This window comes from Sinohyriopsis cumingii, unplaced genomic scaffold (assembly GCF_028554795.1).
Source record: "Sinohyriopsis cumingii isolate HCF-2022 unplaced genomic scaffold, ASM2855479v2 utg000555l, whole genome shotgun sequence".
Lineage (NCBI taxonomy): Eukaryota > Metazoa > Mollusca > Bivalvia > Unionida > Unionidae > Sinohyriopsis > Sinohyriopsis cumingii.
Genome location: NW_028315910.1, coordinates 404823 through 429797, shown reverse-complemented (window position 1 = coordinate 429797; position 24975 = coordinate 404823). Strand labels below are relative to the sequence as shown.

At 36.3% G+C, this 24975-nt stretch overlaps 1 protein-coding gene across 5 annotated transcripts in view; it reads left to right on the top strand.

The window, feature by feature from the left end:
- LOC149773788 (glutamate decarboxylase 1-like) overlaps positions 1–24975 on the top strand; it is a 112665-nt gene that overhangs the window by 41409 nt on the left and 46281 nt on the right. For 3 of the 5 annotated variants that reach the window (XM_089945996.1, XM_089945998.1, XM_089945997.1), the window contains exons 2-6: positions 3527–3611; positions 17856–17954; positions 23459–23695; positions 24255–24345; positions 24843–24949. In XM_089945996.1, coding sequence (XP_089802122.1) covers positions 3542–3611; positions 17856–17954; positions 23459–23695; positions 24255–24345; positions 24843–24949 — 604 coding nt within the window. In that variant the 5' untranslated portion in view covers positions 3527–3541. Of the gene's footprint in view, positions 1–3526; positions 3612–13607; positions 13780–17855; positions 17955–23458; positions 23696–24254; positions 24346–24842; positions 24950–24975 lie in introns of those variants that run through there. The other 2 variants (XM_089946000.1, XM_089945999.1) reach the window with 2 other exon arrangements.

Below are 24975 nucleotides of genomic sequence, written 5' to 3'. Positions count from 1 at the left end.
ATCGTCTTTAACGAAAATGATGCCGATCTGGTTTCCAATATGGCCACGATTTCCAATATGGACATGATGCCGATCTGATTTCCAGTATGGTCATCACACCAGTCATGTTGAAATCTCGTTATTGCCGTTCCTCTTCAACGGAAAAGTCATAGTAGCAGTGGGTTTTCATTAAAAGATTTTGTATGATGTTTGTCTGGTCCTACCTGAAAATGGTGCTGTTCTGGTATCCATTATGGGCGTCGCAGTGGCCAGCTTTTAAATCTCATCGTTACGCCTATCTCGATATTGACAGTCAGCAGAAGTCCTCTGATTGTGTCTGGTTGGTACTGAATGAAACTTTTGCCGATCTGACATCCAGTATAGCTGCCACAAAAACCTATTGAAAATCTTCTCACTAATTCACATGAATGGATGGTTATGTGGCATAGAGTTTTCATCAATAGCCTTCTAATCGTGGCTAGTTTGTCCTACGTGAAAATGGTGCCAATTTTTCATCCGTTATTGCAGTCTCTACAGCTAAAAAGACTAAACTGTGTTAGTTTGAATTCCTAGAATTCAAGTCATCTATCGGACTGTACACTGTAAGTCACATAGAGTGATTCTTGAACGGACATCAAAAGAGCGGCATGTGTATCGTCATTCGTCTATCAACCGACGTCCGTCCTTCAGTTTGCACAGGTTTGTTACCGTTGCTCTTTCTAAAACCTTTGGTGGATTGCCATGAAACTTTACATTTACATTCATTCGAAGGTCTATGTGGTTCTAATTGAAAATGCAGACATTAAATATGGCTGCTACAGCAGTCAGCTTGAAATTGGTGTTGTAGCTACTTCATGTAAATGGAAAGTCATATGGATTTTCGTCAGAAGATTAATTATGGTGCAAACCTAACGTCATGTTTGACTGCAGAATAAACATATTAAAAATCTTATTGCTGAGTCTTCTGACTGGATGGATGCATCACTGTGGGCTTTTCACCAAACGCACCCTAATTGTGTTCATATTGTCCGAGTTCAAAATGGTGCTGAGCTTAGGTCCAATATGGCTGCCGTAGTTGCTCGTTTGAAAAATTGTGTAGCTCAAGAGTAACAGAGGGTATGATCGTTTCAGCACTCTAGTTGAAATGAAGTTATGGTCGAACTTCTTGAATGTGTTTGCTTGTTATTTTTAAACTTTTGCTTATAATATACACCCGAAGTTCCGAATGAGAAAATGGTCGTGTAATGTGATGGAGATTCGAAGTAAAAACCTGTCTGTATATTTTTAATATCAACCTCCATCACTCCAGTATCAATTAAAGAAAAGTGTATTTCTTTAAACCTTCCACAGGATATGTACATTTCCTTTGTTATAACAAGGATCACCAGTGGATAAACTCGGGATAATGTATTTTATTTTCACGTGGAACGGTTATTTAAAAAAAAAAAAACGAATATTGGAGGACGGGATTTAATAGTCTCGTTTCGTCTGTGGGAACGAAATATATATACTCAATTAATCTATTTGAAATCAAATATTTGTCAAGGAAATCAGAGATGTCAAGGAAACCATACAACTGGCAAGGAAATCATACACCTGTGAAGGAAACTATACAACTGTCAATGAAACCATACAGCTGGCAAGGAAATCATACGTCTGTAAAGGAAATTATTATATGCTCATTTTTTCCCCCGTTCACTTTACATTGTCCGAATCGTTCAATATTCCCCGATACTGAACGCGCGCCACAATACACATATAGCATTCACCTGAATGAAGGAACTACTTTCTATTGTAAACAAACAATGACGCAGACACCAGCACTTTTGATTTGTAAACAAATCATATACACTCGCGTAAGAGGCTCTTTACGTTGTGGTTATTTAAATTTGTTTCTGAATGAACTAAAACATGTTTCGTGGACTGCAAAAAATCCCCAGCTGTTTTGGCACATTCCGCGTTGATACAATGTTACGGATTTAGGCTAGCTACATTATATAAAAGACGGACGATTATGTCCTTACAAATAACATACAAGTGAAAAGGCATATACTGTCTTCTTTATCTTGTGATAAGAATGGCAAAATAAAATATACTTACAGTTTTGCATCCTGAACTTCCTCAAAATGTTATTTCTTAATTCTGCAAATCCGAATTACATGAGCCATGTCATAGGTTTTCAATCGGGATTACACATTTCGAAAGTGTGCTGTAATTTCGATGATAAGTGCAATTGCATCCTCCTTACTGCACTCAAATTGAAATACACATTAAATTCCATAGCGTCTTTTTGAAAACTGAAATTGAAAGACTTCATATTGTTTTCACGTTATGATTTCAAACATTCAGTGACAGAAACAGAAACACATTTGCACAGATGAATCCAGTCCAAAATCACAAACTTTCGTCGAATCGAAACAAAATACCAAAATATATTCGCTACAGATCAAATGGAAAAGTCGTTGCAATGCGCATTCATTCACAATATGACTGCAAATTTCAATTTTAACTAGACACGCCATTTTCTTTCGAAAGTTATGTCGACCGCGCGACTAAGTTCAAATTTATCTGGGCGGAGCTATGTGCGCATTAATAATGATGTCATTTTGTAATGTCAAATCTGCGCTTGTGTATTTAGTTTGGAATACGGCATTCATTCATTTACGTTGTTTCTTATAGTGTGTTTTGTTTATATAATTAAACCTTAGGTAGAATAAAACAATGAGCATATAATAAAAAGGTTACTGCATTTGTATGGGAAAATATGAACTCGTTTTGTCGGAAGGATATACTGCACTCACAAGTTCGTGCAGTATTCATTCCAAAAACTCGTTCATATTTTCCCATACAAATGCAGTAACCTATAACTATATAACTGTCAAGGAAACCATACACCTATCAAGAAAATTTTACAACTGTCAAGAACTTATACAGCTGGCAAGAAATACATGAAACGTCAAAACGATCGATGAATTCTAAGTAAAATTCTTAACTCTAACCATTGAGCCCTGATCAATATTCTGACACATTTTACGCTTTCATTCATTCGGAACGATACTTTCGATTAATTCAAGTATGAAATCTTTACTTGAAAATAACATGACGTTTCAGGACAGATACACCGTTGGACTACATATTAGTGCCAGGATTGCCAGTTAAATTGGTTGAAACCTAATTAACCATTAAGGATTGGTCTTAATTGATTTTCATTCAAACTATACCATAGGCTCACCTTTTTCCAGAAACGTTCACATTTTATATCACTGCCATGATATGGTTTAACTGTTTCGCGCCACCTTTAACATTTTCCTGGTTTTCCTGACAGACTTCAAGTTTCTCATGATGATGATGAGAAGACATTTAAAAAACTCAGATAATGATTTTCATACGAACTCTTACGCATTCAGATACTTAGTTTTGGCCCTATATGATCCTTTGTACACGCTAATCCAGATTAAATTGTAGCCGGATAGAGTATATGTGCACTGCATGTCGCATGTCAGAATAAATTGAATCAAACTATTAAATGCCAAAATATCTATTTCAGACTTCGTAACGTCCGATGGCACTGTCCAGTGTACTTCAAAAGCTCAAAATTTCTTGCCCCGGAAAATTTGCACCACATAGTTCAGGTAAATTGCTGTTGTGCTTTTCTTGTTTTGTGTTTGTACTTTCTAATGGAACATTTAGCTTACTATTGGCTGGATTTGTATCTGTACTTTCTAATGGAACATTTAGCTTACTATTGGCTGGATTTGTGTTTGCACGTTTTAATGGAACATTTAGCTTACTATTGGCTGGATTTGTGTTTGTACGTTTTAATGGAGCATTTAGCTTACTATTGGCTGGATTTGTATTTGTACTTTTTAATGGAACATTTAGCTTACTATTGACTGGATTTGTATTTGTACTTTTTAATGGAACATTTAGCTTACTATTGACTGGATTTGTTTTTGTACTTTTTAATGGAACATTTAGCTTACTAATGGCTGGATATGTATTTGTACTTTTTAATGGAACATTTAGCTTACTATTGGCTGGATATGTATTTGTACTTTTTAATGGAACATTTAGCTTACTATTGGCTGGATTTGTATTTGTACTTTTTAATGGAACATTTAGCTTACTATTGGCTGGATTTGTATTTGTACTTTTTAATGGAACATTTAGCTTACTATTGGCTGGATATGTATTTGTACTTTTTAATGGAACATTTAGCTTACTATTGGCTGGATTTGTGTTTGTACGTTTTAATGGAACATTTAGCTTACTATTGGCTGGATTTGTGTTTGTACGTTTTAATGGAGCATTTAGCTTACTATTGGCTGGATTTGTATTTGTACTTTTTAATGGAACATTTAGCTTACTATTGACTGGATTTGTATTTGTACTTTTTAATGGAACATTTAGCTTACTATTGGCTGGATATGTATTTGTACTTTTTAATGGAACATTTAGCTTACTATTGACTGGATTTGTATTTGTACTTTTTAATGGAACATTTAGCTTACTATTGGCTGGATTTGTATTTGTACTTTTTAATGGAACATTTAGCTTACTATTGACTGGATTTGTATTTGTACTTTTTAATGGAACATTTAGCTTACTATTGGCTGGATATGTATTTGTACTTTTTAATGGAACATTTAGCTTACTATTGACTGGATTTGTATTTGTACTTTTTAATGGAACATTTAGCTTACTAATGGCTGGATATGTATTTGTACTTTTTAATGGAACATTTAGCTTACTATTGACTGGATTTGTATTTGTACTTTTTAATGGAACATTTAGCTTACTATTGGCTGGATTTGTGTTTGTACGTTTTAATGGAGCATTTAGCTTACTATTGGCTGGATTTGTATTTGTACTTTTTAATGGAACATTTAGCTTACTATTGGCTGGATTTGTATTTGTACTTTTTAATGGAACATTTAGCTTACTATTGACTGGATTTGTATTTGTACTTTTTAATGGAGCATTTAGCTTACTATTGGCTGGATATGTATTTGTACTTTTTAATGGAACATTTAGCTTACTATTGGCTGGATTTGTATTTGTACTTTTTAATGGAACATTTAGCTTACTATTGGCTGGATATGTATTTGTACTTTTTAATGGAACATTTAGCTTACTATTGGCTGGATTTGTATTTGTACTTTTTAATGGAACATTTAGCTTACTATTGGCTGGATTTGTATTTGTACTTTTTAATGGAACATTTAGCTTACTATTGACTGGATTTGTTTTTGTACTTTTTAATGGAACATTTAGCTTACTATTGGCTGGATTTGTGTTTGTACGTTTTAATGGAACATTTAGCTTACTATTGGCTGGATTTGTATTTGTACTTTTTAATGGAACATTTAGCTTACTATTGACTGGATTTGTATTTGTACTTTTTAATGGAACATTTAGCTTACTATTGGCTGGATATGTATTTGTACTTTTTAATGGAACATTTAGCTTACTATTGGCTGGATTTGTATTTGTACTTTTTAATGGAACATTTAGCTTACTATTGGCTGGATTTGTATTTGTACTTTTTAATGGAACATTTAGCTTACTATTGACTGGATTTGTTTTTGTACTTTTTAATGGAACATTTAGCTTACTATTGGCTGGATTTGTGTTTGTACGTTTTAATGGAACATTTAGCTTACTATTGGCTGGATTTGTATTTGTACTTTTTAATGGAACATTTAGCTTACTATTGGCTGGATTTGTATTTGTACTTTTTAATGGAACATTTAGCTTACTATTGACTGGATTTGTATTTGTACTTTTTAATGGAACATTTAGCTTACTATTGGCTGGATTTGAATTTGTACTTTTTAATGGAACGTTTAGCTTACTAATGACTGGATTTGTATTTGTACTTTTTAATGGAACATTTAGCTTACTAATGGCTGGATCAATCCGATGAAATGGGAGCTAAATGCCTACTCAAAAGGACCCAATGAATCTGGCCTAGGCTGGTATCGAGCCTACGACCATTGGATTACGAGTTCTACATTCTGCCACCTGTCTACTTCCGATACACTCGGACGCAAATATGCACGTAAACACGTACACACTTGTGCTCAGCTACTGATGGTACCATAGTCTAATTGTTTTCATAAAATTTTTTATACTTTATTTTTCGCACACTGATTTTTTTGTGTTAACCCGTTTTAGTTTCCAGTTTTCATTCGACAGTGCTTACCTAGAGTCCGTTTATTCCGCATATGTTTTGATAAAGACACAAATAACACAAGTCAGACAGATAACATTTGTACACAAGCAAAAAATTAAGAAAAGACAAAAGAAACTTAAGCGGATGTACACATTTTTTCAAAATGTGTCTATTTAATCTTTGCTCTGACTGGATGACCGCTCCGGTGGCTTGCTTGGTTAGAGTGTCCGCCTCTGATATGGGAGGTTATGGGTTCGAATCTCGGCCGAGTCTTACCAGAGGCTTACAAAAACGGTACTAGTAGTTGCCGTGCTAGGCGCTCAGCATTAAGAGGTTAGTGTTCGGACTAATCGATCTGGTGTCAGGATAGGGGCCATCCATTTAGTACGTAAGCAAAATTCTGGCAAAGCTTGACCCCTCCCCCCTCCCTGTACGCATGCGTGCTTTATTATACACGCCGTACGTACGTACGCTTGACGCACCCCCCCCCCCCCAATTCTATAGAACGTCCTTTATTTAATCCACGCAGAAACCACAAAGGATTAATCATAATAACGTGCTTAATAAGACAGATAGTGAACCAACGTTGAATGTCGGGCTGCGTCAGAGAAATAAGCTGATTAACTTTAAACAGTTTGTCTAGTGTCCGCTAAAATTCAAACCTTGACTGAACCCAGTCGAACAGGTTACTTATTAGACAAATTATTAGCAAGGTTTCACCCCCTCCCACGTTTCCTATGCGTACGTACATTATCAGTAGACCCCCGATATGCATGAGTATGCATTTCGGTTACCCCCTTCCTCTACATGCGTACGTACTAAATGTGCGGCCACATAACGTAACTGTGGGACATCATGCTACATGTCTGCGGAATGATGCCGCAATGCTAGACGTCACTATAAACTGCCACACTGTAGACATCGTAGCATATGACTTCAATTTTTATAAAGCTACCTTTAAAAATCCAAATCACACACACACACACACACACACACACACACACGCACGCACGCGTGTACATACATACACACACTGGATGTTAGAAACGGGTGCTGCAGCTGTGCAGTGGTTTATGTTTCCCACAAATAAATCGGTGTTATTGTGTTGTGGCATCGTCCGTCAGTTCCCTAGTTTTCTGATTATCATCCGAATTCACGACCACCTTCCGTGACCAAGCTTAAGAGTTCATTTGAGGTAAAGAAGACACGTATCGATATCGGGGTCAAAGATCTAGGTCACGTGTGCATGAATATTAGTGCATATTTGTTATGTGAACGCGTGCAAATCAGTATTGCGTCAAAATAAATCAAAGATGTGACACAACATGTATGAAATGCTGCTTTGCATATTTTAACAGAGATAGAAAATACATTTAAAAGCAACGTGAAATGGATCCAATTTGCGGTCGAGTTTCCTTAATCGAGTGGTAATAGCGGCATTATTATTTCCAATCATCTAATGTTAAGGTTAAAATTTCGGCAGATTGATCAAAACTGGTTGATGGTTTGTAATGTTGAATAATTGTTTGGTTTTCATAACGAAACTTTAAACCCTTTTTGGACTATATCATGACTATGACACGGGAGCTAACGATACACCAATGGATCGATCGAGGTTTAAGATGTGTTTTTGCCTCTCTGTCCTTCTGTCTGTCTGTCTGTCTCTCTCTGGACCGCTCCGGTGGCCTAAGTGGTTAGAGGGAGGTCGCGGGTTCGAACCCGCTTCGAGTCATACCAAAGACTTATAAAAATGGTACTTACAGCTGCCTCGCTAGGCACTCAGCATTAATAGCTGGTCGGCCTGGTGTCAGGATCATGTAATTCGGTGGGACATGATGTTACCTGTCTGCGGCATGATACTGCAGTGCTAGACATCACTATAAACTGACACGCTCGTAGACATCATAGCAATATGACTGAAAAAATACTAAAGCTTCGTTAGAAATTCTATTAAAAAATCCTAGCTCTTTGAATATTATACTTGTGTATATGGTACATCATCTAAGCAAACGGCTAACTAAATGACTGATCTGTTGTGTTCAAAAGATTAGTCTGAATTAGTCTAAAGTATACTATCTTTGGCAATTACATTTTAAACAGTCAGGATAACCACGGGGAAATTCTTTTTCTTGATAAATCTAACCCTATGCAAAATACGAAACCGTCGTTGCGCTTACCTATATGTCATTCGGGATAAAGGTGGCGCTCTACAGTTTCGTATATGATTTAAGTTTGAAAGAAAATTTTCCATGTTTTCGGCAGTAGTTATCCGGTGTGTTTAGAAACGACATCCGATGTCTTGTTCAAAGAACTTTTAATTTTGTTTTGGCATATGATTCGTGGATGTATATTGGGTTATGGAGCGTACAGTTTGCCCTTATTTCAGATGTGCTTGTATCGAAAAACTGCGAGCTCCGCGTGGCCATTTTCACTTCTGATCTTCTAATGTACGTTGGAAAAATACGAGCCGATAACCTTTTCATTTTATGAATATTTATGACGAATCTGAATTACATTCAGAGAATATCCGGAAGTGCCGGTTACACGTTCGTAGTTACGTTACAACGCACACTTCGAAAAAATAGCGAACATCCTATTTGAAATGTTGAGAAATTGAACTCGTTTGAATGAGTACATATTATGCCTATATCAGGGTTCTTCCTTTAAACATGTACATCAAGAGTACATTTGTGATGTGTTAATGTCTATAAAAATGTAAACAGAAATTTGATAAGTAAATTGTATATCAAGAGTGGGAACTAGATAACTATAAATATAAATTTAGCCTTGTTACCATAGCCTTGGTATTATGAATGTAGTTACTTATGAACCAACCGATAGCTAGTGCAGTAGTGCATAGTCATTTGAAGTCGTTCTCAATAGACCTGTAAGAACCACAGGCCCACGGAAAGCTACTGGCAGATTTTTCGCATAACCACGATGGTCGAGCCTGAGACTCGAACCTGCGCAATATAGATTAGATATCTGATGATTGGTAAATACGAGCGCTTTAAACCATTCAGACACCCCCACCCCTACCATAAACGTTAACTGTTTTATTATTATTATTTTATTATTTAAAAACTGTGATTGAAGGAAGAGAAATGGCTTGTGAACAAAAACATTTTTAATCACATACCTGAACCAAACTTTATGGACGAACTGGAGGATGGTTGAAGATTATTGATTTTCAGGTCATAGGTCAAGTTCACTGTGACTGAAAAAAATAAATAGGTTCTGCCCAAAAATATCAGTTCACGACGGCATACCTTCATCAAGATTTTAGGATGGCTCACACTTTGGATTAGAAGAAAGCCTAGTGATTTTGGGATGTGAACGCAAGCGTCATTGTTTCTGACATGTCTTTTGCATCGTAGCTTTAGCTCTGGACCAGTTACCTTGACACAAGTTTGTAGAGTGCTTGCGCTTTAGGTATGGGAAGAAACCTATTACTTTCGAGGTCAAAGGTCAAGGTCACTGCGACTGAACGAAAAACGGGGTTTGTACAATAACTATTGCATTAGTGTAAGTTTAACGGCGTAGCAAGAAATTCTGCCCACTCCCCTGACAAAAACCTACTTCTGGGCATCGCTCCCAATTTAAAATGGGAATTTTGGATAACCACGGGGCCTTCCCCCAACCCCTAAATCGTCAAATACGAGGATTAAAGTGAGTCTAATGAATTTTTTTTTTTTTTTTTACATTAAGTTTAGTTCAAGACTGCACACCTTTGACCAAATTTCTTAGTCATTGAGACCAGCGATGCTCTACTAGTGCCTACAAGTGTCTGTGTAGGACTATTAAGCGCGCAAACTGCGCCGTTAACGATAAAAGTGATTACAAGTGTCTGTGTGTATGACTATTAAGCACGTAAAATGTGCCATTCACGATACAAGTCTGTGTGTAGAACTATTAAGCACGTAAAATGTGCCATTCACGATACACGCGACTACAAGTGTCTTTCTGTAGGACTCAAGCACGTAAAATGTGCCATTCACGATACAAGTGACTACAAGAGTCTGTTTGTAGGACTATAAAGCACGTAAAATGTGCCGTTAACGATACACGCGACTACAAGTGTCTTTGTGTAGGACTCTTAAGCACGTAAAATGTGCCGTTAACGATACAAGTGCCTACAAGTGTCTTTGTGTAAGACTCTTAAGCACGTAAAATGTGTCGTTAACGATACAAGTGCCTGCAAGTGTCTTTGTGTAGGACTCTTAAGCACGTAAAATGTGCCGTTCACGACACAAGTGCCTACAAGTGTCTATGTGTAGGACTACTAAGCACGTAAAATGTTATGTTCACGATTTTCTCAAGGTATGTCAGACGTCATTCATGTTTGATGCTTCTTCGCTTCACTCTTACTTGTATAGTCCGTATTAAGTATAACCCTTTTAGTCAAGTCATCTATATCGGTTTTCTGTAAGATACAGATGATCTTACAATTTTTAATGGTAATTATTAATGATTTATAGACAGCGTATAATCTGTATAAGATCTATACCCCTCTATAGTAGGGGTCTCAAACTCAAACCACCCGGAGGGCCGCAAAAGTCATTTTCCTTCACCCAAGGGCCGTGCCAGCTTTGTTATCTCTCATGACACCTTGTGACGCCAGTCATTTTGCTGGCCACATGATACGGCTTGGCAGGCCGCGTGTTTGAGACCCCTGATCTGTAGGAACTTTTACTATCCTCACAAAGTCTTTAGATGTGTAAATTATTTTTGGCATAGTAATAGTCGAGTGAAATGCATTTGATCAGTCATTCGGTTTTTAAGTCAATTGATGAAAAATGACCGTGGAAATGACACCTTGGTTTTCCTTTAAAAATGTGTTATTTTGTTAGAATATATCTCTCTCGTATTTTTAGTGATAAAAAGAAACCGAAGGCTTTTTGCATTGTATTATGTGGATGAGTTGGACTGAGTGGGAAAGAGATTTTACTGAGAGGAGAAAACACTGAGATGAATGGTGGTACGTAGAAAATACTAAGATGAATGGTGGTACGTAGAAAATACTAATCAATACCACGATGACAAATCATGAATCATCTGAGGATTATTCGACGAGTAGAGATTAAAGATATACATGTCTTGTGGATGATTCTAGGGGTAGAGATTAAAGATAGACATGCCTTGTGGATGATTCGAGGGTAGAGATTTGACACATACATGTTTTGTGGATGATTCGAGGGGTAGGGATTTGATACAGACACGTTCTGTGAGTGAATCGTAAGGTAGAAATTAGATGAAACATCTTTTGGATGATTCGAGAGGTCAAAATTTATTAGAGGATTAGAAAAGTGGTGATTAGATATATACTATTGTGGATTATTGGATAGGTAGAGATTAGACAAATATGTACGTCTTGTGGAAACACTAATCAGTATCACGATGACAATTCATGAATCATCTGAGGATTATTCGAGGGGTAGAGATTAAAGAAAGACATGTCTTGTGGATGATTCTAGGAGTAGAGATTAAAGAAAGACATGTCTTGTGGATGATTCTAGGGGTAGATATTAAAGATAGACACGTCTTGTGGACGATTCGATAGGTAGAGATTAAACATAGTCACGTCATGTGGATGATTCGAGTTAGACATTAAACATAAACACGTCCTGTGGACGATTCGAGAGGTAGAGAGATTAAACATAGTTACTTCCTGTGGATGATTCAAGAGGCAGAGATTAAATTCACATTGGAAAAAAATCTCGTTATCGCTACCCCACCTGGTCACGGCATTTATCCTTGAAGACTTTTTTAAAATGATTTTGGTCCTAAATTAAAATCGTGCCGATCTGACATCCAGTATGGCAACCATAGAGCGCATCTTGAAGAGTTTGTTATTGATAGTCTTCCTGAAAAGAAGCCATGTCAGCATGGGGTTTCACCTAAAGACTTCTTATTGTTCCTTGTTAATCTTAACGATACGACTGTATCCATCTGATTGCCAAAATGGCTGCCAGAGGGGCCATTTTGGAAACCTTTTCCTGTTCTACCTCGGTGGAACTTCATACCAGCTTTCGGTTTGCATCAGAAAACTTCTTATGATGACTGCTTGGCACTAAATGAAAATGGTGCCATCTGATTTCCAATATTGCCAAAGTGGCAGGCGCCTTGAAAATTGTGTTATTGCTACTGGATTTAGATAGAAAGTCCTGTCCACATGGGCTTTACGCCAGAAGACTAATTATCATATCTAGTTTGTTCTGAAACAAAATGGCGCTCAGCATACATCCAGTATGACCGCTACATTTGCCAATTTGAAAGTCTTGTAACTCAATAGTACCAGGGATCGTTTCAGCACTGGGCAGTTGTAAAGATGAAATGGTCTTATTTTGAATTCCATGAAATTCTTTTCAGACAGTAGAGCATTAGTAACTTCATGGAGGTCTTATTAACACAGATTGTAAAAATGCGTCCCCCTCCAAAAGTAATTTTGTACAATATCTTTCAGATTTGTTTTGTCCAGTCATTTGCTGTAAATCTCTATGACTCGTGCTTTGAAACTTACTTTTTGAATAGGACATTACTATAGAAGAGGTTTAAACAGTTATAGCTAGCTGATATTATCGTGAACCTCTTGAATGGGATGGTGTTCAGAACGAAGGTGAGACAAGTCAACAGTTTATTTTTATTCTTACAGTAAATGCTGTATAGTAACGTTCCAAAAACTGAAGAGTGATCCACAGAATGGAGAAAAAGTCGTTTTGTTCTATATTTAATGATGACGGGAAAGGCAGATCTTGTTTGATGATGACGGGAAAGGCAAAGCTTGTTTAATGATAACGGAAACGACAAAACAGATCGGATAGATCCATTTTTAATGATAACGGAAGCGACAAAACAGATCGGATAGTTCCATATTTAATGATGACGGAAACGACAAAAACGGATAGGATATTTCCGTGTTTACTTATAACGGAAAGGACAAAATGGATTGGAAAGTTCCATGTTAAGGAAAACGGAAATGATAAAAAAGAGTTGAGTACTTTCAGAGCAATGCCCATGCTTCCATCAATGTATGAAATGTTCATAATTGTATTAATAGCAGTCTAATTAATTTTACAAAAAGAGGTTGGTTTTCGTTGCCGCTAGCAACAGGGATTTTATAAAGATCTAAGTTGCATAACGGCTGTTTTCAGTTTATGGAAAAAATATGTATTATAATTTAGAACTGAAAGACGGAGTTCTCGTAGCATTTCGAGATCTTAAACAACAAAACAAAAACACGATACCAGTTGATATGATGGGTTCATATTTAAATTTTGTAATTTATAACTGCAAGGTCAATTAGTGCGTGCTGAATCCTGTTTGGCATAGACGGGCTCATGCTTAAATTTTGTAATTTATAACTGCAAGGTCAATTAGTGTGTGTTGAGTCCCGTTTGGCATGGACGGGTTCATTTTTAAATTTTGTAATTTATAACTGCAGGGTGTACTTTGGCGCATTATTTGCGTACCGTTTGTTATGGATGGTTTCATGATTAAACTGTGTAATTTACTGCTGCAAGATAAATTATGGCGCCTTATTTACAATTCATACTTTGGACTCTTCTCAGTTGTAGTACATTCTCTGAGGTCTGAACCATTTCCTATTTAACGAGTTCATCAGGGAGGTGAGTCACCAACTTTTGTTTTGTATTTAGCCTTTGTTAATGAACATTTCGTCAAATCAGAAAGATGTAAATCAGGTCACATATTTAATCCATTCGAAGTGAAAAGTCAACATTTGCAGAGGACTTGATGTACATCTCCATTACTACGTACTACTGGGTTCGAGTCTCGGATTCGACCAATGTGGGTATGTGAGAAAGCTTGCCAGTAGCTTCTCGTGGGTCGGTGGTTCTTTCTGGGGTTTTCCCGGGTTCTTCTTCCACCATTAATACTGTCCGCCATGTATAGCCTATCGTGTGCTGAAAAATGGCGTTAAACCCCACAACAACAACAAATACTCCTACTAACAGAGAATGATAGATATAGATATTACGTATTTTGAAATGATAAATTACTCCTATAACTCATATATATATTCATTCTGAAAATGAAACATTCCTTGCTTCTTACTGGAAACGATTTATACATTCATATATATATTCAGACTCTTGTTATCGCTATTCCTTCTGAATGGAAAATCGTATCGACACATTGTCTTCACTAGACTTAGTATGGCATGTTCGTGTTCCTGAATGAAAATGATACCGCAACGGCACGCAATATAGCCCGACATGTTGAAAATCGTGCAGTCACTACTTCTATAATGATGGTCTTAGCTACATAAGGTTTTTACCAAACGACTCTTTGCGATGTCTGGTTGGTTCTAAATGAAAACACCGATCTGACGTCTACTATTACCAACGGGCAGCCATCTTCAAAATCTTGTTATCGCTGCTCTTTCTAAACGGAACGTAATATCGATGCGGGGTTCTCAACAAAATATTATTATGTTGCCTAGTTAGTCCTTAATAAAAATGATGGCGATCTAACATTTAATATGACATCCATGACGGCCATATTGGTATCGCTTCTCTTTCTGAATTGATGGCCATATTGGCCTAAGGATTTCACCTCGGCTTCTTTTGATGTGTATCTTTTCCTAAACGAAAATGGCGCCAGTCTTTCATCCAGTATGGTAGTCATGGTAGCCATCTTGAAAAAATCTTGTTATTTCTACTCTTTACTGGATGGTCATACTGACAGTGCGTATTCAGCAAAACATTTTTTGTTGGTCTTAATTAAAAATGGTGCCGATTGCATCTAATTGGGTCCACACAGCGGCCGATGTGAAAACTTTGTTATTGCTGTAGAATGTCAGAGATGCCATGAGCACAAAGCAATTAAAACGAAGAAACGGTCTTGGATTCGTGCAAATTCTTTTCAGCCATTTGAGTGTCAGTCTCTTCGAGAGGCTCTTCTTATGGTAGCGCTCTACAGTTTCGTATTCTGCATAAGGTTTAGGATTTCAAAGAAAAAGAATTTCCCCGGCTTTCCTCACTGGTTATACTGGCTATTTAAAAAAACCTTGTATATCTCAGGTACAATTCAAAGAACCTTGAATTCCCTTTATTTTGGTGTATGATTGGTGGGTGTAACATGGGTTATAGAGTATACAGCTTAGCCTTACTCCAGATGTGCACCTTTCAAAAAAGTGCTAGTCTACTTGGTCATTTTCACTTCCTGAACTTCAGAGGTAAATTGTATAAAACAAAAGAGCCCATAACTTTTTTTTTTACATTTTATTTATTTGGTAATTCATTCATTGCCATTTCAGAAGCTGGTATTGTCTAGTCTGGCAAAATTCATTTTCCCTATTTTAATAGCTGCTATGCATAGTGTACTTTAGACAAATTCAGGCTGATTTTTTTTTAGCACAAGGGAGCATTGATTTTAGTTAGCAGTGTGTTTAAATAATGTACAATTTCCAAAAGTACAATATCCAAAGAAATATCATCCACATTACATTAATGTAGCATAGAAGTATGCCAACATTCTCTCCACTGTGCATGTTTTAAATGCAAACAACTTCACCTTGCATACGTCGCTCTCACAAAAGTATACATAATAACTGGTGAGCGCCCCCTATACGACGTAATTTAGAACTTGATATTCTGCATATTACAAAATGTGTATTAACAATTGTCTGTATTGGTTGATATTAATCACTGAATAAATAAATCATGATCGATTAATTCTGCATTGAACTGTGTGTATGTATGTATGTATGTGAGTGTGTGTGTATGTATGTATGTATGTATGTATGTATGGGCGTATGTATGTCTGCATGGGCGTATGTATGTATGTATGTATGTATGATGTATGTGTGTGTGCGTGTATGTATGTATGTATGTGTGTTGCTATAATCCAGATTTTAAACTATGTTTACATTTTGTTAATATTTTTCATAATTTATGTGTCCGTAAGAAGGGAATAAAGAAAATGATGAGGAAAAACATGTTTTTATTCTTATTTCTGGCGCGTACTTTATATAGTACAGTTTGGCATTTCAAAGAAATTGTTTCAAGTGGCAAATGCAATGCGTTATCAATCGCAAGAACACCGTTACACGTGACACTCAGAGGCCTGCACTGTCTTCGCCAAATGAAGATTTATCACTTGAGTTTTTTATGCTGTCGGTGCAGCTTTGGCATTACAATACTGATTTCATGTTAGTGGAGTGTTATGTGTCAGTCATTTCATGTTGGGTGAGATGGTTTGTTAACTTCAGCTGCCATCATCCCTGCATTCATTTGATCGTATGGTAAAGTCTTGTGGTGGTAGTTAACCTTAATACCAGCTTACAAACGAGTTACCGTCTCATGTTGAAGTGATGTGGTATAATTAATCTTGATACTGGTAAATTAAAAAAATATAAAATATTTATCATGCATGTTATTACAATATTTAGCGTCCAATATTAGAGCACCCCCATTTCATTATAATAGACTCTTCGTTGCATGTAAATATCGGGAGTGCACTGTAATACTCGACTTGAATGTCATGATGTAGTCCGTGGAAGAGTCTATTTTATAAATGAAGTGTATTTAATGGAGACTACTAGTTATCAGATTTCAGATCAATCTTTCAATTGTCCGTCTGGATATCAGTGAGATAGTGTGTTTGAGATGAATGATTCAGCAATGTATAAAAAAGATGGGAGTTGGAGCTATATATATATATATATATATATATATATATATATATATATATATATATATATATATATATATATATATATATTGTGTTAACTCAGGACGAAGGCACTCAACAGCGAATAGCTATTGCGATTGAACAAGCAAGATGCCCGACACTGTCATCACAATACTGCCAGGCGACTGGCAAGTTGTTGTTGTTGTTGTTCTAGGGTTTAACGCCATTTTTCAGCACAAGATAGGCTATACATGGCGGCCAGTATAACTGGGTGGAGGAAGAACCCTGGAAAACCCAGGGAAGAACCACCGACCCACGAGAAGCTACTGGCAGGCTTTCCCACGTACCCACGCTAGCCGAGCCTTGGACTCGAACCCACGCAGACAGAGTGAGATGGCAGTGATCCGGAACGGTGAGCGCTTTAGACCACTCGGCCACTCGGCGCCCCGCGACTGGCAAGGATTGCAGCGATTTACAACGATACAGCATGTTTGAAAATGTACCTCTCACCGACTCCCATTTTGTAAAAGACATTGTAAGCTCCCAGTCCTGTTGATTTTATTAGACTGAAAAAGATGATACATACATTGATGTATATCTTTGTCAATTTGAACATTCAAATTAAAAAATTTAAAGTCAGTTATTTTGAAGACATGCAGCATATTTTGATCACTGTTTAGCGCCGTTTGTGTAGGGCTTACAGTTAATGGATGGAATTTGGTCAACGGCCACCATATCGGTAGTTTGCTAGCATAATACTTGGTTTGATCACAGTAAATCGCTCTTCGCTATATATTACTTCAAAACGTTCATGGTGAACTCATCTGCTGAACCTATGACGTCATCAACAGTCGTGGTCCACTACTTTTTTTGTTTCCTTAGGACACGACAAAAATCATTTTCAAACGGCGATATGTATTTTAGAAACCCAGATTAGTGTTTCTTACTAGCATAATGTATTCGGATGCTTACAAAGTATTTTTCATTCTTTTGTTAGAAATTTTCATAATATCTGACAGCAACGTTTTCTTCTTTTTATGTAATACAGTTGAAAAGGACGAAACCTTGGATACGTATAAAGTGGAAGACAACGTCCAAAGATCTCCGTCCATGGATTGGTCCAAGTTTGAGCGACAGTTTGCCTCGGGTACGTACTGTACAGTGTATAAATAATGCATAGCAGTCACATTTTCACTTGCGTCGAGAAGTTTTGTTTACATTCTTCATTTTTTTTTTTTTTTTTTTTTTTTAATTCTTAAGCCTTTAGTTTGTATTTGTTTCTTCAAGCCCTTGATGACTTCTGTTCGTACTTATAATGATTTTATGTTCCTACTTGTACTGATTCACTGTTCCTACTTGTAATGATTCACTGTTCCTACTTGTAATCATTCACTGTTTCTGCTTGTAATGATTCATTGTTCCTACTCTTAATGATTCACTGTTCCTAATTGTATGATTCACTGTTCCTGCTTGTAATATTCACTGTTCCTACTTGTAATATTCACTGTTCCTACTGTTCCTACTTGTAATATTCACTGTTCCTACTTGTAATATTCATTGTTCCTACTTGTGATATTCACTGTTCCTACTTGTAATATTCATTGTTCCTACTTGTAATATTCACTGTCCCTACTCGTAATATTCACTGTTCCTACTTGTAATATTCACAGTTCCTGCTTGAAATGATTCATTGTTCCTACTTGTAATATTCGTTGTTCCTACTTGTAATATTCACTGTTCCTAATATTCACTGTTCCTTCTTGTAATATTCAGTGTTCCTACTTGTAATATTCACTGTCCCTACTAGTAATATTCACTGTTCCTACTTGTAATATTCACTGTTCCTATCTGTAATATTCACTGTTCCTACTTGTAATATTCACTGTTTCTGCTTGAAATGATTCACTGTTCCTACTTGTAATATTCACTGTCCCTACTCGTAATATTCACAGTTCCTGCTTGAAATGATTCACTGTTCCTACTTGTAATATTCACTGTTCCTACTTGTAGTATTCATTGTTCGTACTGGTCATGATTGACTGTTCCTACTTGTAATATTCATTGTTCCTACTTGTAATATTCATTGTTCCTGCTTGTAATATTCACTGTTTCTGCTTGAAATGATCAGTTGTTCCTACTTGTAATATTCACTGTCCCTACTCGTGATATTCACAGTTCCTGCTTGAAATGATTCACTGTTCCTACTTGTAATATTCACTGTTCCTACTTGTAGTATTCATTGTTCGTACTGGTCATGATTGACTGTTCCTACTTGTAATATTCATTGTTCCTACTTGTAATATTCATTGTTCCTACTTGTAATATTCACTGTTTCTGCTTGAAATGATCAGTTGTTCCTACTTGTAATATTCACTGTTCCTACTCGTGATATTCACAGTTCCTGCTTGAAATGATTCACTGTTCCTACTTGTAATATTCACTGTTCCTACTTGTAATATTCACTGTTCCTACTTGTAATATTCATTGTTCCTACTTGTAATATTCATTGTTCCTACTTGTAATATTCACAGTTCCTGCTTGAAATGATTCACTGTTCCTACTTGTAATATTCACTGTTCCTACTTGTAATTTTCATTGTTCCTACTGGTCATGATTCACTGTTCCTTCTTGTAATATTCATTGTTCCTGCTTGTAATAATCATTGTTCCTACCTGAAATATTGTTCCTACTTGTAATATTCACTGTTCCTACTTGTGATATTCACTGTTCCTACTTGTAATATTCACTGTTCCTACTCGTAATATTCACTGTTCCTACTTGTAATAATCACTGTTCCTACTTGTAATATTCATTCATTGTTCCTACTTGTAATATTCACAGTTCCTGCTTGAAATGATTCACTGTTCCTACTTGTAATATTCACTGTTCCTACTTGTAATATTCACTGTCCCTACTCGTGATATTCACTGTTCCTACTTGTAATGATTCACTGTTCCTACTTGTAGTATTCACTGTTCCTACTTGTAATATTAATTGTTCCTACTGGTCATGATTCACTGTTCCTACTTGTAATATTCATTGTTCCTACTGGTAATGATTCATTGTTCCTGCTTGTAATCAGTCACTGTGCAACGAAGATTGATCGTTCTGACACATACTTGCTCACTTCTTTAACCCCATGACAGTGAAAGGGAGATATAATGTTACCCTAGTGCGTCTTAGGTCTGTATGTCAGACTTAGGTTAAGTTCATTGTTCCTACCTGAAATATTGTTCCTACTTGTAATATTCATTGTTCCTACTTGAAATATTCATTGTTCCTACTTGTAGTATTCACTGTTCCTACTTGTAATATTCATTGTTCCTACTGGTCATGATTCACTGTTCCTACTTGTAATGTTCATTGTTCCTACTTGTACTGATTTACTCTTCCTACTTGTAATATTCACTGTTCCTACTTGTAATATTCACTGTCCCTACTCGTAATATTCACTGTTCCTACTTGTAATGATTCACTGTTCCTACTTGTAGTATTCACTGTTCCTGCTTGTAATATTAATTGTTCCTACTGGTCATGATTCACTGTTCCTACTTGTAATATTCATTGTTCCTACTGGTAATGATTCATTGTTCCTACTTGTAATCATTCACTGTGCAACAAAGAGTGATCGTTCTGACACATACTTGCTCACTTCTTTAACCCCATGACAGTGAAAGGGAGATATAATGTTACCCCAGTGCGTCTTAGGTCTGTATGTCAGACCTAGGTTAAGTTCTGCGTTTAACTCATTTCAGGCACGCGTGTTCCATGAACACATTTCTGGTTATTACATGCATATTTATTATATATACTACGTGAAGTTCATGATGAGTCATGTTCATATTTTAAATGTTTAACTGTGAAGAAATGACGAGTTATTTTGTGACATATTAGCTGTGGGTTGTTTAACCTGTGGTCAAGGTAACAAACTGTCTATCAAGGTTTTAGATCAGTTTGTCCATGGATGTTGTATTTATCCCCAAGCGTCTCATGGATTCCGTTCGTACATGGAATGGTTACTGTGAAGCAAAGACGGACCATTCTGCGACGCACTCTCGCCCACTTAAGAACTCCGAGTCAAAAGCTATAGGCATTAACGCTTTGCGGGGGTTGGGGTTTGGTGGGGGATAGTGCTATCTTTACTAAAGTTTTTGATTGATTATCTACATGATTGGCTATCTCACTACGAGCAAAGAATGTCCATTATGTGACATTATCACTTACCTTTCACAACGCGGTCAAGGCCACAAAAAGAGTTCACAATCGCACGTCGTGGAACGTTCGTTGTCCGTCCGTTGGTGTAATTTTAACATCGCTACTCCGAGGATTGCCATTAAACTTGACACACATTTGTATCCCATGGTCTAGTTGGTCTGAAATGAAAATGCTGCTGCTCGGACCGCCATTATGGCCCTACAACAAACATCTTGAAAATTTTGCTATATTTGCTTCACTTGAATGAATGATCATACCACAGTCTGGTTTTCATGGAAAGGCTTCTTATGATTATGTCTGGTTCGTTCAAGATGGAACTAGTACCGATCTAGCCTCCAATATGGCCGCCTTGTCAGCAATTTTGAAATAGCTTGTTATCGCTACTTCTGTTTAACGGAAAGTCAACTAGACATGAGGTTTTCACAAAAAGTCTTCTTATGAAGTCAAGTTGGACCCTAATGAAAATGTTGCCGCTCGGGCATCCAATATGGACACACTGGTTGACATTTTGATGATTTTAGTTTAAACCATATTTATTTGAGAAACTTTGTCAAATACAATTACAAACATATGATTTGGGGGACTAAGTAGAAAGCATAAGCTTATTATTTGATGATTTTATTATTGCTACTCTTCCTAGATGAATGGTCCTATAATGTATGGTCCTATAATAAATAGATGGTCCTATAATGAATGGTTCTATAATATATGATCCTTTAATTGATGGTCCTATAGTTGATGGTCCTATAATGAATGGTCATATAATGGATGGTCATATAACGGATGGTCCTATCTACATTGTGTTTTCGCCGAAGATTCTTTATGATGTATAGACGGCCGTAAACGAAAATGGTGCTAATATTACATTCAGTGTGATCACTATGGTAGCCATCTTGAAAGTCGTTTTATTGCTACTCCTCCTGAATGGATGGTCCTGTTCAATCTGGGTCCTCACCATAAAGACTTCATGATGTCGTGTTGATCCTAAATGAAAATGGGTCCAATTTTAAATCTAGTATGGCTATCACAGAATCTGATTTTAAAATCTTGCAATTGATAAAAAAAAAAAAAAACCATCATAGTTTCAGCTCTTCATTGTTAAAAATAAGAAATGGTCGTATCTTTAATGCACGGAAATTATTTAGAGTCAGTATAGCATAAGTTCTTTAGTTTGAATGACTCGTTTTCTTATATACTTCCTTAAGCCATGGTTCGATTCCACTCATACGTGTGACGTTTATGGATGTAAAGACCTCATGCCGCGGCATACGTTTAACCCCTTGATGACGGGTAACGGATCGCAGACAGAATATGTGCATTAAGGATTTTGACTGACTTTTCTACGGTTTAATATATTTAAACTCTTGACGGTTATTGAATAGGAAACACAGACTATTCTGCACGTTTATAAACATGACTTGAATCCGTGTCCATTACCACTGACAGAAAAATGACAATTCTAGACACATGGGTCTGTTAAAGTACTTGGAATGTAGACTTGTTCTCGTCATGTTACTTAACATCATACGTTTTCTTTCTGACGTTCCTCGACATCATTTCAGTCAATTTTGAGATCATTCGACTTTATAAATTGCATCACAAAAAATAATCAACATATTATGAACCATATTGTTTTCTAAACGGCAAATGCAATATAAGTGTATTTTTTAATCTAAATATATTTATACGTCAAACTTCATCATGTGCCCAAGGATAATATCTCAATAAGTTGACGCAAATATGGACGACAGCTACATCTGGCGCGGTGTGGGTGGGGTGGGGGAAAATATCGGTATTGTAAGGATAAATACAATTGTGGCCATTTTCAGACTCAGTAATACTTGCTGATAAATACAATTGTGACCATTTTCAGACTCAGTATTACTTATGCTGATAAATACAAACACTCCCACTCACGTAACGTCACACTCGACTTTAATCAACCAGAGACCCATAACAGATTTCAGTACTCCTAATATAGCTGCCGTTATCCGTAAGCCTAAATTTGGACACAATTTCGAAGTAATCTTTTAATTCTTGATATTTAATATTGAGAATTTTCATTAAAGGTTTATTAAAATAATCCCGTAAAAGATATTTGTTAAGGCTTGTTCACCATTTTTGTTTTGGTTGGAGAGTAGTAGCAGGGCAAGAGCGCATGCGCGCAAACGTTTTTCGTTAAAATGTGCAATATTCGTATGACTGTCTCATATTCAGTCTGAATCTATGTATTTCAGTATTTGTTCATATTTTGTAAATAATTAAATCTTTAGTTGTGTGTAATTTGTCATTATGCCATGTTACGTTTTCCTTTGCGTAGGACACTTACCAGTCATTTTACGCATCAGTACAAGAAAATGATAAAAAAAAATTAGTAGCTCTAGACAAAAAATAAATGTGAAATAAGGAAATCTGCAGTGTATATATTTTTGTCAGACTTCCAGGGCAAGGAAGGGGCTCCACTTGTGTCCAGTTTCCTAGTGGAGGTGCAGGAAATCCTTGTCAAGTACCTCCTCTCTGAACGAGATCGAGGCAGCAAAGTCCTCGACTTTCATCACCCCCACCAACTTCGTGAGATAATGGAACACTGTCTCGATGTAGATGAGAATCCACGGGATCTTGAACAACTGCTTAGTGACTGCAAGGAAACGCTGAAATATGGCGTCAGAACTGGTATACTATTACAGCTATCACAGATCTGACGCGATTATGTGTACAGTGTAGTTGATACCGGGCAACATTGCATTTGCAGTTTTTATAGAAATATTTTAGCTAGAAACAGAGGCAGTTTGCGATCAATTGTGTGAAAACTTTGAAGAAATTATAATATACAGAAGGTAATTTTTTTTCTCCATAAGATAAAATTGTTGACATTTTCTAATATTTGGAGATTGTGTTTGTGTACATTTGTGCTGCTCAAAGGAGATTGTATTTGTGTACATTTGTGCTACGCAAAGGAGCAACAAAACCCCGAACGAACTAAAATGAATCATAATAGGAGATTCTTGCTGACATGGGGTTTTTAATATCGGGTTTATTCTTTGGTCAGTTATCATTTTTTTAAAAACTAATCCAGTCAGTAAATTAAATTTAACAAATTAAATTTAACAAATTAAATTAAATTTAAATTGATGCATAGTATGTTTTATAAAATATAATATAATTTTTTAAAAAAGTGAAAAAAGGAGAAAAAAGATAAAGTATGATGTGATATATAGTTGCATTTTCATAGGACATCCCCGCTTTCTGAACCAGTTATCCACTGGAATTGATGTCATTGGTGTGGCAGGAGAATGGGTGACTGCTGCTGCCAACACCAACATGTAAGATTTTTCCATTCCTATGTACCTACCTACCTGCTTCTGTCTGTATTTATATACACTGTACCTACCTACCTACTTCTGTCTGTATTTATATACACACATACACCGTATTTCAGAATAGCATCGATAAAGATGTCTCAATTTAGTGAAGCCGATTTTAAAACTACAATAGAATATGAGACAGTCAAGAAATATAGCAATTTAAACAACTAAGTAGAATCTGTCCAATGTGAATGACATGTTTAAAATGTATAAAAAAAAAAAAAACATTGTTGCTATAAACTGTTACTAGATGTGAAGCCATTGAAAACTTTTTAAACAATATTGACCGTTGTTTTACCTTACTTTTCAGTTCATCTGTAACATGTATTTATTGGTTACATGAATTTATATCATTATTCACAGGACAGAAAAAGGCTGAACAAAAGAAAAGAAGAAAATATATGATTATTTCAAGAGATTGGAAATGTTTTAACGAGGTTATTCTTCTGTATCAGGTTCACTTATGAAATGGCACCAGTGTTCACATTACTTGAGGAAATTATACTTCAGCGCATGCGCAAAATGATTGGTTGGGATGATGGAGACGGGATATTTGCACCAGGTTTGTAATTATACATTTTGAAATTG